Source organism: Odocoileus virginianus, chromosome 3 (assembly GCF_023699985.2).
Source record: "Odocoileus virginianus isolate 20LAN1187 ecotype Illinois chromosome 3, Ovbor_1.2, whole genome shotgun sequence".
Taxonomy (NCBI): Eukaryota; Metazoa; Chordata; class Mammalia; order Artiodactyla; family Cervidae; genus Odocoileus; species Odocoileus virginianus.
In genome coordinates this window covers 15,867,199-15,880,697 of record NC_069676.1, presented here as the reverse complement: position 1 = coordinate 15,880,697, position 13,499 = coordinate 15,867,199, and the positions used below count along the sequence as shown (strand labels likewise).

At 53.9% G+C, this 13,499-nt stretch overlaps 4 protein-coding genes across 7 annotated transcripts in view; 2 read left to right on the top strand and 2 right to left on the bottom strand.

Moving 5' to 3' along the window:
* The window catches only part of ACER1 (alkaline ceramidase 1), a 57,646-nt gene extending 47,631 nt beyond the window's left edge, over positions 1 to 10,015 (bottom strand). For 3 of the 4 annotated variants that reach the window (XM_020916781.2, XM_070464854.1, XM_070464855.1), the window contains exon 1: positions 9,147 to 10,015. In XM_020916781.2, the coding sequence (XP_020772440.2) occupies positions 9,147 to 9,242 (96 nt within the window). In that variant the 5' untranslated portion in view covers positions 9,243 to 10,015. The remainder of the gene's footprint in view (positions 1 to 9,146) is intronic. The other variant, XM_070464853.1, reaches the window with a different exon arrangement.
* Positions 181 to 5,924, top strand: CLPP (caseinolytic mitochondrial matrix peptidase proteolytic subunit). Its single transcript, XM_020916784.2, has 6 exons — positions 181 to 419; positions 507 to 578; positions 1,084 to 1,180; positions 2,087 to 2,274; positions 3,019 to 3,124; positions 5,584 to 5,924. The coding sequence occupies exons 1-6, from the start codon at positions 234 to 236 to the stop codon at positions 5,751 to 5,753; spliced, it is 819 nt and encodes a 272-aa protein (XP_020772443.1). The 5' UTR covers positions 181 to 233; the 3' UTR covers positions 5,754 to 5,924.
* Positions 10,016 to 10,099: 84 nt separating the features above from the next.
* ALKBH7 (alkB homolog 7) lies at positions 10,100 to 11,745 on the top strand. Its single transcript, XM_020916785.2, has 4 exons — positions 10,100 to 10,365; positions 10,950 to 11,123; positions 11,211 to 11,335; positions 11,504 to 11,745. The coding sequence occupies exons 1-4, from the start codon at positions 10,162 to 10,164 to the stop codon at positions 11,664 to 11,666; spliced, it is 666 nt and encodes a 221-aa protein (XP_020772444.1). The 5' UTR covers positions 10,100 to 10,161; the 3' UTR covers positions 11,667 to 11,745.
* A 270-nt stretch (positions 11,746 to 12,015) lies between these two features.
* On the bottom strand, positions 12,016 to 12,756 carry PSPN (persephin). Its single transcript, XM_070464856.1, has one exon. It carries the CDS (start codon positions 12,559 to 12,561, stop codon positions 12,016 to 12,018), a length of 546 nt encoding a protein of 181 aa, XP_070320957.1. The 5' UTR covers positions 12,562 to 12,756.
* Positions 12,757 to 13,499: the final 743 nt, after the last annotated feature.

The following is a 13,499-nucleotide window of genomic DNA, read 5'->3' as shown; positions in this document are numbered from 1 at the left end:
CAGTGAAAAGCAGAAAACTATGACGATTCTTCAGAAAGACTCAGTTATCTTAGAAGCTCTCCAGCTTCACTCGAGCACCACGTCTCTGGCTCCGCCCCTCCATCGCCCCGCCCCGAAGCGTGCCCTATGCTTCCCGGAAGTGGGCGGTCTCGTGAGCCAGCGCCGAGGGCGCAAAGCACGCTGAGAGTTGTAGTTCCGGCATCGTACGGAAGCCGGGAGGGACGTGCGACGCGATGTGGCCCAAAATACTGCTTAGGGGGGGCCGGGTGGCGGCCGGCTTGTGCCCAGCGCTGGGGCCTCGCCTCGCCGCCCGCTTTCCCCTGCAGCGGACGCCCGAGAATCGCCTGGCCCCGCAGCGGAGCCTGCACGCGACGGCGGCCCGGGCTCTCCCGCTCATCCCCATCGTGGTGGAGCAGACGGTACAGTGGCCGGGCGGGGACACGGCCCGTGGGTGCAAGGGCTTGCATGGAGGGCGTCTGACCCTCACCCGCGTCTTTCATCCCCAGGGTCGCGGCGAGCGCGCCTATGACATCTACTCGCGACTGCTTCGGGAGCGTATTGTGTGCGTCATGGGCCCTGTGAGTGCCTCGCGCCGCGATCCACCCCTTCGCCTGCCCAGATCTCCGCAAACCTCCTTGATCCTCTGACTTCTCCCCCATGACTTTCCTCCCTAGGCTGACGCCCTGGTCCCAATCTGACACCCCCTGCTTCCTGGGCATATAAGCCCCCTGATGCTCCCTCCTGGCCTGTAGACTCCTTTAAATCCTCTGCGTCTCCCTCCCTAATCTCTGACTCGCTCCCTCACCAATGATCCTCCTCCCCATTCCTGGGCTCCAGTCTCTCCTCCCCAACCTCCTCACCCCTTTCCTTCCTGTTGCCTGAGTCCCCCCTTCCTGTGTCCCCAACCCCCTGGTTCCGGATCACCCCCCACCACATCCACTCCTGGTCCTGAACGCTTCCCGATCTGTCTTACTTGGGCCCTGACCACCATTCTGGTGCCCTGACTCAACCCCAGCCACCCCATAACTGCCGCCCTTAGCTTTCACCCCCATCTGGGGACACCCCTGCCCTCCTCCCTTGCAGATCGATGACAGTGTCGCCAGCCTGGTCATCGCGCAGCTGCTGTTCCTGCAGTCGGAAAGCAACAAGAAGCCCATCCACATGTATATCAACAGCCCCGGTGAGCAGTGCCTTCCCCGGGTGCCAGGGGCACTCCTGGGGACACACCAGGTGACTCCAGACACTGGAACCCCTAATCAGGGAGGTTCTGTCTCTGGAGCAAGAAAGGGGGCAGAGCTTCCTTCGGAATCTCCAGAGGGTCTGGAAACCTCCAAAATCTGCCTCTTCCCTTGCTTTTTTAAAGAGGCATCTGAACCTGCCTCTGATCCCATATGTAATGTTTTACCTACCTGACTCGGTTGTCAAAATTTTTTAAACTAGTAGATTCCACCCTATCCCCCCAAAAAGGTAGAATAGCCAACAGCCAATTTATTTTATGTTTGGTCGAGTTGTTCCTCCTGTGGGATCTTAGTTCCCTGAGCAGGGATCAAACTCAGGCCCATGGCAGTGAAAGCCCTAACCACTGGACACATGGGGAATTCCCTGAATAGCCAATCTTAATAGATCATTTACTGTGCTGGGCACTTTTATAAGCACTTTAAAAGCATTTAACTCGTTTTCTTCATGCAGCCTCTCACGTGATGGGTTGTGTTTAGTTATCTCCAACCTACAAGGAGGTACCATGTCTCCAAGAGGCTGGGTAACTTACCCAAGGTCATATGTGATGACCTGCCCAGTCAGGGGTCATACCCAGGCAGACTGGCTCCAGAGTCTTCACTCGTAGTTACTACATTCTCCCAGTTCTTGAGAATGTGACCAATCTCATCCTCCACTGGGTCCACATGGAAGTGTGGCAACTGTCAGCTCACTTTGGAGCCAGGCGTCGTTTGCTACCACCACCTGGCCTGTGTCACCTTCCTACCCCTGGGAGTATTTCTGTTTGAGACCCCAGCCCTCTCCAGGACCTTAGGAGAAAGGATGGCGGGGGGTAGCTGGCACAACCCCTCACTCTCGGCCCCATCCACAGGTGGCGTGGTGACCTCGGGCCTGGCCATCTACGACACGATGCAATACATCTTGAACCCCATCTGCACGTGGTGTGTGGGCCAGGCGGCCAGCATGGGCTCCCTACTTCTGGCCGCTGGCACCCCAGGCATGCGCCACTCACTCCCCAACTCCCGCATCATGATCCACCAGCCCTCTGGGGGTGCCCGGGTGAGTGTGCCCTGAGAGCTGCTTTGGGGGTGGGGATGGGGGTCTAGCTAGACAGGTGAACCAGCCAGACAGGCAGGAGTCATGTGATGGGGTGGGTTTAAAATGTAGATTTTGTTGGTATGCAGATATGGTGAGGCCAACTGATCAGGAGAGGGTTGCCATTAAAAAGATAGTTTGTGACTCACAGATCCCAAGAGGAGGGAGTGTGCCAGGCCTTGGGGACCACACACATAGGCACCAAGGGTTGGTCAAGAGGAGAATGTGAGCAGGAGCCTTCTTCGAGGTTTCTGCTGGAAAGAACGTGTGAGGTTAGGATGGGCTAGCGTGAATAGTGTTGGTGGGCTCTAGGGCGTAGGGACTGTACCTAGTTATCTGGTACCCTGGGGTGAAAGGGCAGGAGGATGGTGACCCAGGGTGTGAGAGCTCTGCAGAGGAGGTGGTGGGGGTGTGGGCTTCGATTGGCAGCTTTGCATGTGAAAAGTGTGTTCTGGGCAGCTTTCTGATGTCTCTAGGAAATTAGCTCCCTCCCTTCTGGACCAGCTGCCAGAAATAAGAACATAGAGTTAATACAGAGAGCCTTCCTGGAGGTGGTGAGGATGAAACAGGCTATGGAGGCATTCACAGAGGCCTGTTCTACGCACCTGAATGCTGGCAGCCAGAAGCCCAGGGCAGTCTCCTGAGTCCCTCTCCCTGCAAGTGGCAGACCCTGATCCCAACCTTCTCCCTCTTGGGATGGCCCCCTAGGGCCAAGCCACAGATATCGCCATCCAGGCGGAGGAGATCATGAAGCTCAAGAAGCAGCTCTACAGCATCTATGCCAAGCACACCAAACAGACCCTGCAGGTGATCGGTGAGCGTCCCCTACAAGGCCCTCGGCTGCTCTTTTATTGGAACCAACACAGGCATACCGGTCAGGCCTCTGGACCTGGTGCAGCTGACACCAGGCTGGATCGTCCTGTGGTGGGGGCCCTCCAGGGCCCTGCAGGATGTGTGGCACATCCCCACGCTCTGCCCACCAGCTGTCAGCAGCCTCTCCAGGGGTGACAGCCAGAACCATCTCCAGCCATTCCCCAGTGTCCCCTTGGGGATCAGAATCCCCACCCCACCCCCAGTTGAGAACCCCTGTTCTGAGCACTTTTTTTAGAGACCCAGGGACTTCCCTGGTGGTCTAGTAGTTAAGACTCTGCACTTCCACTGCAGGGGATGCGGGTCTGATCTCTGGTCAGAGAATTAAGATCCCACATACCGCACAGTGTGGCCAAGAAAAAATAATAATAAAAATGTAAAAATTAAAAGACAAAAAACTTGACTGAAAGAGGTCCAAAGGTTTTGAACTGCCGCTGTTGCTGCTAAGTCACTTCAGTCATATCTGACTCTGTGCGACCCCATAGACAGCAGCCCACTAGGCTCTGCTGTCCCTGGGATTCTCCAGGCAAGAACACTGGAGTGGATTGCCATTTCCTTCTCCAATGCATGAAAGTGAAGTTGCTCAGTCGTGTCTGACTCTTAGCCACCCCATGGACTGCAGCCTACCAGGCTCCTCTGTCCATGGGATTTTCCAGGCAAGAGTACCGGAGTTGGTTGCCATTGCCTTCTCCAAGGGTCTCCCACAAAGAAGATTCCAAATGGCCAAGAAACAGAAGCCAAGGTTCTCATCACCTTTAGTGATGATGTTTAATAATGAAATGTCATCAGTGGGACTTCCCTGGAGGTCCAGTACTTAGGACTCTGTGTTTCCACTGCAAGGGGCACAGGTTCCATCCCTGGTTGGGGAACCAAGATCCCACATGCTGCATGTGGTGTGGCCAATAAAAAAGAAAAAATTATAATAATGACATCATCAGTTATTCGGGAAAGGCAGATCAATGCCCTGATGAGATACCATTTCAGCCTGCTGTGCTATGTGTGCTCAGTTGGATCCAATTCTTTGAGACTCCACGGACTGTAGCCCTCCAGCCTCCTGATACTGGAGTGGGTTGCCATTTCCTGCTCCATTTCAATCCACGGGAGCAGCTCAAATAGAAAATACTGACACCACTGAATGCTGAGGGGAGCGTGGAGCCACTGGAATGTTTATCAACTGCAGGCAATAGTGATAACTACAACCACTTCAGGAAGCTGTTAGGGCACTGAGGGTGAACACCCAGAAAGATACCTGGTTCCTCTGCTCGGCCTGTAGCCAAGGGAATCAAGTGCTTCTGTCCAAAGATGCAGACGGGAATGTAGTTCTGTTCCTACAGTCCCAAGTGCCTGACAGCAGGAGAATGAGTGGCCAGTGGTGGTATATTCATGAGGTGGGATGCTACACAGCCACAAGGACTGAGATAAATCTCCAAAACAGTGCTGAGTGGGAAAAGGAGTAAATGCTCTGGTTATACGTTTATTTACTTTTTTAATTAATTAACTTTAATTATTTTGGCCACATTGCTCGGCATGCAAAATCTTAGTTCCCCAACCAAGGGTCCAACCCATGTCCCTGGCAGTGAAGTGTAGAGTTTTTTTTTTTTTTTTTTTAATTTGACTGCACCAGGTCTTAGCTAGAGCACGTAAGACCTAGTTCCCTGATGAGGGATGGAACCCAGGACCCCTGCATTGAGAGTGTGGAGTCTTAACCACTAGACCGCCAGGGAAGTCCCTGTGATTATGTATTTAAAGAGCAAAAAACTGGCATAACCTCTATGCCATTAGGCCACTGTTAGGGTGGGGCAGGGAGAAAGCAATGGCACCCCACTCCAGTACTCTTGTCTGGAAAATCCCATGGATGGAGGAGCCTGGTAGGCTGCGGTCCATGGGGTCGTTAAGAGTCAGACACGACTGAGCGACTTCACTTTCACTTTTTGCTTTCACACATTGGAGAGGGAGGTGGCAGCCCACTCCGGTATTCTTGCCTGGAGAATCCCAGGGACGGGGGAGCCTGGTGGGCTGCTGTCTATGGGATCACACAGAGTCGGACACGGCTGAAGTGACTTAGCAGCAGCAGGGTGGGGCAGGGGGGGTGGGACTTAGCAACTGGATGTGTCCCCAGTGGGGTTTGGGAGGTCTGATCTGAGAGCTGGCCGCATATGTGGGTTCAGTCTGGAAATCACCACATTGTCCACTTCCACAGTTTGTGCCCTTTCCTAGATGTGTATTTACATATCAACAAGCTAAAAAAACAATAAACAGGTATTTTACTGGTGGGGAAACTCAAGGCACAGGGATGGGGAGGCCAGGGTCACACAGGGTGGACTTGGGCTGATTGAAGACTGGAACGTGGCCTCTGGGTGTCCATTCTTCACCACCCGCATCCTGCCTGTACGCCCCCTGCAGAGTCGGCCATGGAGAGGGACCGCTACATGAGCCCCATGGAGGCCCAGGAGTTCGGCATCTTGGACAAGGTTCTAGTCCATCCCCCACAGGATGGGGAGGACGAGCCGGAGCTGGTACAGAAGGAGCCGGGGGAGCCAACAGCGGTAGAACCCGCCCCAGCCAGCACCTGAGAACTGGCCTCCCTCTCGCCCTCCCAGGGAGAGCGGAGGTGCCTGGCCTGCGAGCCCCTCCACACTGAGCCTGGAGGGGCCCCTTGAGGAACTGTGGATATGGGGGTGCCCCTGTGGGTGGGTAGCCCAGCTGAGACACTGTGATTTTAAATTAAATCTTTGTAGCCTTTGCTCCTGGCTCTGGCGCCTTCCCTCTGGCGTCTACCCTGGCTCATGTGTGCCTTCACCCTGACCTTCATCTTGAGCAGAGCTAAGAGCTGGCATGACACTCCAGACACTGCTCCAGAGGCCACAACTTACTGTGAAGAAGACACAGAAGTCCCCGTCCTGAAGAAACTTACATTCTTGAGAAAGTAGACAGTTGCTTTTTTTTTTAAATCAGGGAAAGAAGTATGCAGTGTTTGTGTGTGACAAGAGTGAGATGAGGTGGCCTGCATAGGCCTTGCTGAGAAGGTAACATTAGAGCAAAGATCTGAAGGAGGTAAGGGTGGGGGGAGCCAGATTGCTATCTTGGGACACAGCAGGCCTGGCAGAAGGCATGGCAAGTGCAAAGGTCTTGTGGCAGGACTATGCCTGGCACATGAGGGGAACCACGAGGGAGCTGGGGTGGCTGGAAGGAGGGAGGGAGGGAGTGAGGGGAAGAGTAGAGATAAGAGCTGGAAGAGGAAGAGTATGGATCATAAAAGGTCTGGTAGGGCTTCCCAGATGGCTCAGTGGTAAAGAATCCACCTGCTGAGATTTGATCCCTGGGTCAGGAAGATCCCCTGGAGGAGGAAATGGCAATGCACTCCAGTATTCTTGCCAGGACAATCCCATGGACAGAGGAGCCTGGCAGGGTACAGTCCATGGGGTCGCAAAGAGTCAGACACGACTTAGTGATTAAACAGCAGCAGGTCTGAGATAGGAGGGAGATGCCCCATGGAGGGTTTCAAGAAGAGGAACAGGGGCTGGAGAAGGAAATGGCAACCCAGTCCAGTATTCTTGCCTGGAAAAGTCCATGGACAGAGGAGCCTGGTGGGCTGCAGTCCATGGGGTTAACTGACTGTGCATGAGGGTGGAGGGAGATGGGTTGGTAGCAATAAAGTTGTAGAACTGAAAAAAAAAAAGGAACAGGGGACTTCCCTGGTGGTCCAGTAGCTAAGACTCTGCACTCCCAGTGCAGGGGGTCTGGGTTCGATCCCTGGTCAGGGAACTAAGATCCCACATAGTGCAACTAAGCCTGAGTGCTGGAACTCCTGAAGCTGCACCACAACAAAGACCCAGCACAGCCAAAAGAAAAAGAAGAGGAACAAAAAGGAACCACAGAATGGTGGGTGGAGGGCCGGCAAGCACAGAAATCTGGAGTGAGGAGACTTGGTACCACCCAGAGGAGGAGTGACCTGGCCCCAGCCACATGGTGAGAGAGGTCAGTTTCCAGCCAGGTTTTAAAGGCAGGGCTTACAGGTAGGATGTGAGATTTGAGAGAGAATGAAATCTCCCAAACTCCTAGGTGTTGGCCCAAAGCAGCCAGAAAGATGGAAAGAAAGATGAGATGTTTCCAGGAGAGCTGAGGGGAGGAGCAGGGGTCAGGATCAGGAGTTGATTTTGGATGTCTGTAAGTCTAGTGTGCCTCCCCCGCTCCCCAACCCTCCCCATCCCCCCCCCCCCCCCCCCCTGCAGACATCCCAGGGGATGGTTAAATCTGGAGTCAGGGTTGGGAATAAAAATGTAGGAGACCAGTGTGTCCATGAGTTAGCAGTCAGGCTAAGAACTAGCTATGGCACTTGGCCCCACAGAAATCCCTAAGTTACTTCAGTCCTGTCCGACTCTTTGTGACCCTATGGACCGTAGCCTACCAGGCTCCTCTGTCCTTGGGATTCTCCAGGCAAGAGTACTGGACTGGGTTTCCATTCCCTTCTCCAGGGGATCTTCCTGACCCAGGGATCGAACCCGCATCTCTTGCAGTAAGAAGCAGGTTCTTTACCACTAGTGCCACCTGGGAATGGCCTTCAGTAAGACCACTTTTAGTACTAGGGGGCCAAAAGCCAGGTTGGAGTGGACCCAGAGAGAAGGGGCTGGAAAATACTGGGAGCTAGACAAGTTTTTCAAGGAATTTTGCTGTCAGAGCAAAGAACAATTTTTGGTTTTTGTTTTTTTTTTTAAATATAGAGGACTTTTTAATTTGGCTTCATTCATCGATTACATTTGGTTGAACTTTTTCATTCTGTGCAATTTAAAATATATACAAAAGTGGAGAAGACCCTCGTGGTCCATTGGTTAAGAATGGCCTGCCAATGCAGGGGACACAGGTTTAATCCCTGGTCCGGGAAGATTCCACATGCTTCAGAGTAACTAAGCCTGTGTGCCACAACTACTGAAGCCGACATGCCCTAGAACCCATGCTCCACAAGAGTCACCACCACAATGAGAAGCCTGTGCACCAAAACTAGAGAGGAGCCCCTGCTCTCCACAACTAGAGAAAAGCCCACACAGCAATAAAGCCTGGTGCTGCAAAAAAAAAAAAAAAATCACCTGTAGTAATTTTTTTTTTAAATAGGAAAAAAAAAGTAGAGAAACTAGAATAATGAGGTCTCATGTACCCACCACACCAACTCATGGCTGATTATGACTCGTCCCTCCCCTACCTCTACAGAGCCTCTACCATGGCTTTGTAGTACTTTGAAGCAAATCCCAGCTTTTCATTTCATCTGTAATATTTCAGTATGTATTTCTAAAAGGATAAGAAATTTTATTTCTCAAAAATACTAAAAACAGAATAACCACATGACCCAGCAATTCCACTCTTTTTGGTATATATCAAAAAAAAAAAAAACAAAACCACAAACACTATTTAGAAAAGATAACATGCATGCCAATGTTCATGGCATTATTTACAACTGCCAAGATACAGAAGCAATCTAAGTGTCCATCAACAGATGAATGGATAAAGAAGATACAATACAAAAAAAAAAAAAAAAAAGAAGATACAGTACATATACACAATGGAATATTATTCGGCCATAAAAAAGAATGAAATAATGCCATTTGCAGCAACATGTATGGACTTGGAGGGTATTATGCTAAGTGAGTTAATCAGACAGACATTCTGTATCATATCACTATTATGAAGAATCTAAAAAATAGTCAACAAAACAAAACAGACTCACACAGAACAAACCAGTGGTTACCAGTGGGGAGAGGGAAGGAGGAGGGGCAATATAGCTGTAGGGAATTTTTTTAAAAAGGTTATTATTATGAGAGTCTATGAAATAATGCGTGTGTGAAACTTTTAAAAACTGTAAAGTGCTACAGAATTTATAAAATGTTCAAAAAAGGTTAATAAAGGACAAGGAATCTTTGTCCTGAAGAAGACAACCACAATATCATTTTCAACCAGGAAAAAATAACACTTACCGTGGTCGAATATTCAACCGCGTCCAAATTTCCCTGGTGATCACTATTTTTTTTTTTTAAATTTTTCCAATCAGGATCCAAATAAGGTGCAGGCATTGCCACTGGCTGATAAATCTGTAAGTGTCTTGTTATTGCGATTTTTCCCTTTAGTCTCTCAAATCTCTCTCTCCCTCTTTTTCTTCTCTTTTCTTGAACTTAACTTGTTGGAGAAACAGGGTCGTGTGTCTTATGAACTTTCCCTCTGAATTTTGAGGATGCGAGTCTGTCCTTGGTACTTTCGGTACCTGGTGTCTGAATCTAGACAAGTTTGATCCGATTCAGGTTCCGCTTTTCCGCCGATTACCTCGGCGTGAGGGTGGCTTCTAGCAGAAGATATTTTAAAACCAGTTGTCTAAGGGCTGAAAAATGATGACCTTCCAATTCTACCATTAAAGGGAGAGGAGTTTTTGCTTACTGTTTTTAAACAAAGTATATAAACAGTTTATATACTGTTTTAAACTGGAAGCCAGCCTGTTTGTATGCGGATGAGGGAGAGGGGGGTCGGAATGGGAGGCGCCTCGCCTTGACCTTTGACTGAAACCCCTAAGTCCACAAACCTGGTCCCACCCCATAATCGTAGCCTTAATGTCACTCCCGTAACTCCTACAGCTCAGCCTGACCGGACTCTAGCCTTAACTTCATAGCCTTGGCCCAATCCTTCTCTGACCCTTGACCTCTGACCCCCGAGCATAGCTAGCCTTTGACACAACCGCCCTCTGGAAGACGGACCTGAGGCACAACTAGTAGTCTGAGTCTCTGTGGTCGAAAGGGCCCAATAGCGCCGGAGAGGAGGCAGGTTCTGGGAAGAGCCAATAGCTTGAGAGGACGAGCCGAGTAACAACCAATAACCCTTGAACGAGAGGCGGGACTCTGAGGAAAGCCAATTGCTGGAGGGACTCGGTGCAGCCACAGCCAATAACCCTGGGAGGGGCCGTGGCCCTGGCCCCACCCTCTTCCAAGACCCGGCTCCGGGGCTATGGCCGGAGGTGGGCAGGTGGTACTGCGGACGCTTTCCCAGCAGGGCTGGGTGCGGGGCTCGGGCGCAGCCGTGCTGAGCCGCCTACAAGACGCGGCAGTGGTGCGGCCCGGCTTCCTGAGCGCGGCCGAGGAGGAGACACTGAGCCGCGAGCTGGAACCCGAGCTGCGCCGCCGCAGATACGAATACGACCACTGGGATGCGGTGAGGCGGGTGGCGCTGGGGCGGAGCCACCGGGGCGTGGCTTGGGACGTTAGAGACCGGGCGGGAGTGGAGCGCTGGGGTGGGCGGGGATTCATCTGGGCGGGGCCTGGGAATGGGGGCGCGGTCTTGATACTTGGGGTCTTGGGGGCTGGAAGAGCGCTTTGGAGATGTGAGCAGGGCCATAACGAGGCAGAACCGAGGGGGTGTTTGAGGGACAGGACCAAAGTTAGGGGTGGAAACGGGTGTGGAGCGAGATAAGGGAGGGTCACGGGTTGAGGGGTGCTGACCGGGGACCCGGTGAATCAAGTTGTGAATATTGGAACCGGGCCAACGTTAGGGATGGAATGTGGGTCTGAACTGGACCCTGATGGTGAGTAGAAAGGACTAAAGCCAGACCCAGATGTGGCAGGGGTTGGGATTTGAGAAAACATCATGGGGTAGATAGAATCAAAGCTGAGAATTGAGGGTTGGGGTCAAGTGTCATCCTGGAAAAACCAGGCCTTTGCTTTGCACTTCCACCACCCTCCCCCCAATCCCTCCCCAGCCCTGGAAGCTTCCAGGCTTGACCTGAGTGCTCTGGGCAGGCCATCCACGGCTTCCGAGAGACAGAGAAGTCGCGCTGGTCAGAGGCAAGCCAGGCCATCCTGCGGCGTGTGCAGGCAGCTGCCTTTGGACCTGGCCAGACGCTCCTCTCCTCAGTGCACGTGCTGGACCTAGAACCTCAGGGCTACATCAAGCCACACGTGGACAGCGTCAAGGTGGGCAGAGGGCAGTGGCTTGGAGCTCCCAGCTGGGGATGGGCTGGCCAGGCCAAAACCCACCCTCTACCATGTCCTCTCTTCCAGTTCTGTGGATCCACCATTGCCGGCCTATCCCTGTTGTCTCCTAGCGTCATGCGACTGGTGCACACCCAGGAGCCAGGGGAGTGGCTGGAACTCTTGCTGGAGCCGGGCTCCCTCTACATTCTTAGGTATTGGCAGCCAAGGAGCCTGCACTCCACCAGTAACTCACAAGACACCCACTCAACATTTGGAACACCTTCTGTCATTCAGCCATGATAGCAGACTCTACCCCTAGGGCTGGTCTGCCTGGAACCAGGGCTGCCCTCACCAGCCACATCCTCTGTTTTCTCCTGCAGGGGCTCGGCCCGCTATGACTTCTCCCACGAGATCCTTCGGGATGAAGAGTCCTTTTTTGGGGAGCGTCGGATTCCCCGGGGCCGTCGCATCTCGGTGATTTGCCGCTCCCTCCCTGAGGGGATGGGGCCAGGGGAGCCTGGGCAGCCGCCCCCAGCCTGCTGACCCCCTGGACCATTACCCCAAGCTGTTCAGGACACCGTGTTTGTGAATAAAGTTGTGAATACTGTTGGAGAATGGACAAGCTGGCCTCCTGTTGCCAGCTGTTTGCAAGAAGGCCAGGATCTGCAGGGGAAACCCAGGAACTCACCTGCCTCCCCTCCTCCCCCTTCCCCAACCAGGAGCATTCCCAGCTGAACACACAGTCATAAGGCTGGAGGAGCAGTTTCCTTTATTGAGCCCCTTGCTGGTGGCCCCAGCCCACCTTCCCTTCTCTTCGCCTCGGCCTCTGGGCCTCCAGTAAATAAGTCAGCTGAGCTTCTCCAGCGGCTGCAGGGCTCCGGGTCGGCCATCCTTAGCCACCGCAGCCACAGGCCGCTGCTGAGAGCTGGGGCAGCCGCTGCCAGCGGTGGCGGTCATCGAGAAAGGTCACGTCGGCGTAGCGGGTGGGCCGGCAGCAGGGTCCTCCATGGGCTCGGCCCTGGCCCCGCAGTCGGGCCAGCGTCAGGCCGTGTTGGGTGCGGGCACCGCGAGGACAACTGCCAGCGCAGTAGCGGAAGATGACCGTCTCCTCCGACATGTAGCCCAGGCCCAGCTCAGCCACAGGCAAGGACAGGCTCCACAGCTGGCACGGGCTGGTCAGCGATCGGCGCAGGCGGGCTCCTGCAGGGACAAGGGGCAGCTGACAGCAGGCAGGGTCTGGGCAGAAAGGAGTTGGGGAGCGCACGGGGTTCCGGGAGTCCTTACCCGGTTGTGGCCTCTGGGTCTCTCTGTCCACCGCTGGCTCAAATGAGAGCTCTCTCTCCGCCACCAGAGCCTCCCAGGCCCCCCGGCTTCCACCAAGGTCCAAGTGGAGGATCAGGAGAAGCAGAGAGCCTAGCAAGACTCTTCCTGTGGCCATGGTGACGGTCAGGTCCTGAGGATGCGGATGCCCGGCACCCTCAATTTATCCCCTCTCTGCCCAAGCTGGGGAATTAACCTCATCACTTCCGGCTGCTGCTCGTTGCAAAGGCTCCAACGTCGCACACCTCAGGCCCAGGCAGCCCCACTCCCCTGCCTCACATCCCATCCTTCCAAGAGTTAAGGGCGCACACCCCCTCACACACACACCCCATCCAGACATTCCACAGACCCATGTCCAACACCCCCTCCGCCCCCTGATTTATGAGGGCTGTGTCGGCAGCCAGGGCCGAGCTCAGAGAGGGCAACTCAGGGTCCCCACCCCACCTGCTGTCTGGAGGGAGGGTTGGGGGGCCCAAGGGTCTCCCAGTGGGGGTCCTCCCCTCTCGGGCAGGGTGCTGGGGCCCAGTAGCCCCCACATTGTGCAGCAGATAGAGCGGATGTGCATGCAGGGAAGAGGTGGGTGAGCTGACGGGGAATCCATCATGGCTCCTGCCTGGAGGATTAAGACATCATGCCCTGCCTCCGGGTCTGGCCCAGGCAGTATCAAAACAGGAAAAGGGAGAGGCCTGGGGACAGCCAAGAGCTGGGACACAGGGGCAGGAAACTCACCCTGCAGGGACTCCTGTCTCTAGAAGGCCAACCTGAGTCCCCTGGGACCCCAGCCCTACCTGGGGTTGGAGGGCATCAGAGCAGGAGGGGAGGTTAAGCCCCGCCCTGGTTCCGGCAATCTCCCAGCCCTTCTCCATCACCCTGGGGAAGCGAGCCTCCATCCTCAGCCATGAAAGGGGGCTAACAGAGGCCCTCCCACATGAGGTCTTGAGGACAAACAGAAGACATATTTAGTGTGTATCAGGGTGCCTGGTACTGAGCAGTTGAGAGCCTCTTAGAAGCTTCCCTGGTGGCTCAGGTGGCAAAAAATTCACCCGCAATGGAGAC

Excerpts from the sequence above, each read along its gene's own strand:
- CLPP (XM_020916784.2), top strand. The coding sequence starts at position 234 with ATGTGGCCCAAAATACTGCTTAGGGGGGGCCGGGTGGCGGCCGGCTTG. Across the intron at positions 420-506 it reads CCATCGTGGTGGAGCAGACG|GGTCGCGGCGAGCGCGCCTA; the intron begins GTACAGTGGCCG and ends TTTCATCCCCAG. Across the intron at positions 2,275-3,018 it reads AGCCCTCTGGGGGTGCCCGG|GGCCAAGCCACAGATATCGC; the intron begins GTGAGTGTGCCC and ends ATGGCCCCCTAG.
- ALKBH7 (XM_020916785.2), top strand. The coding sequence starts at position 10,162 with ATGGCCGGAGGTGGGCAGGTGGTACTGCGGACGCTTTCCCAGCAGGGC. Across the intron at positions 10,366-10,949 it reads AATACGACCACTGGGATGCG|GCCATCCACGGCTTCCGAGA; the intron begins GTGAGGCGGGTG and ends TGCTCTGGGCAG. Across the intron at positions 11,336-11,503 it reads GGCTCCCTCTACATTCTTAG|GGGCTCGGCCCGCTATGACT; the intron begins GTATTGGCAGCC and ends TTTCTCCTGCAG.
- PSPN (XM_070464856.1), bottom strand. The coding sequence starts at position 12,561 with ATGGCCACAGGAAGAGTCTTGCTAGGCTCTCTGCTTCTCCTGATCCTC.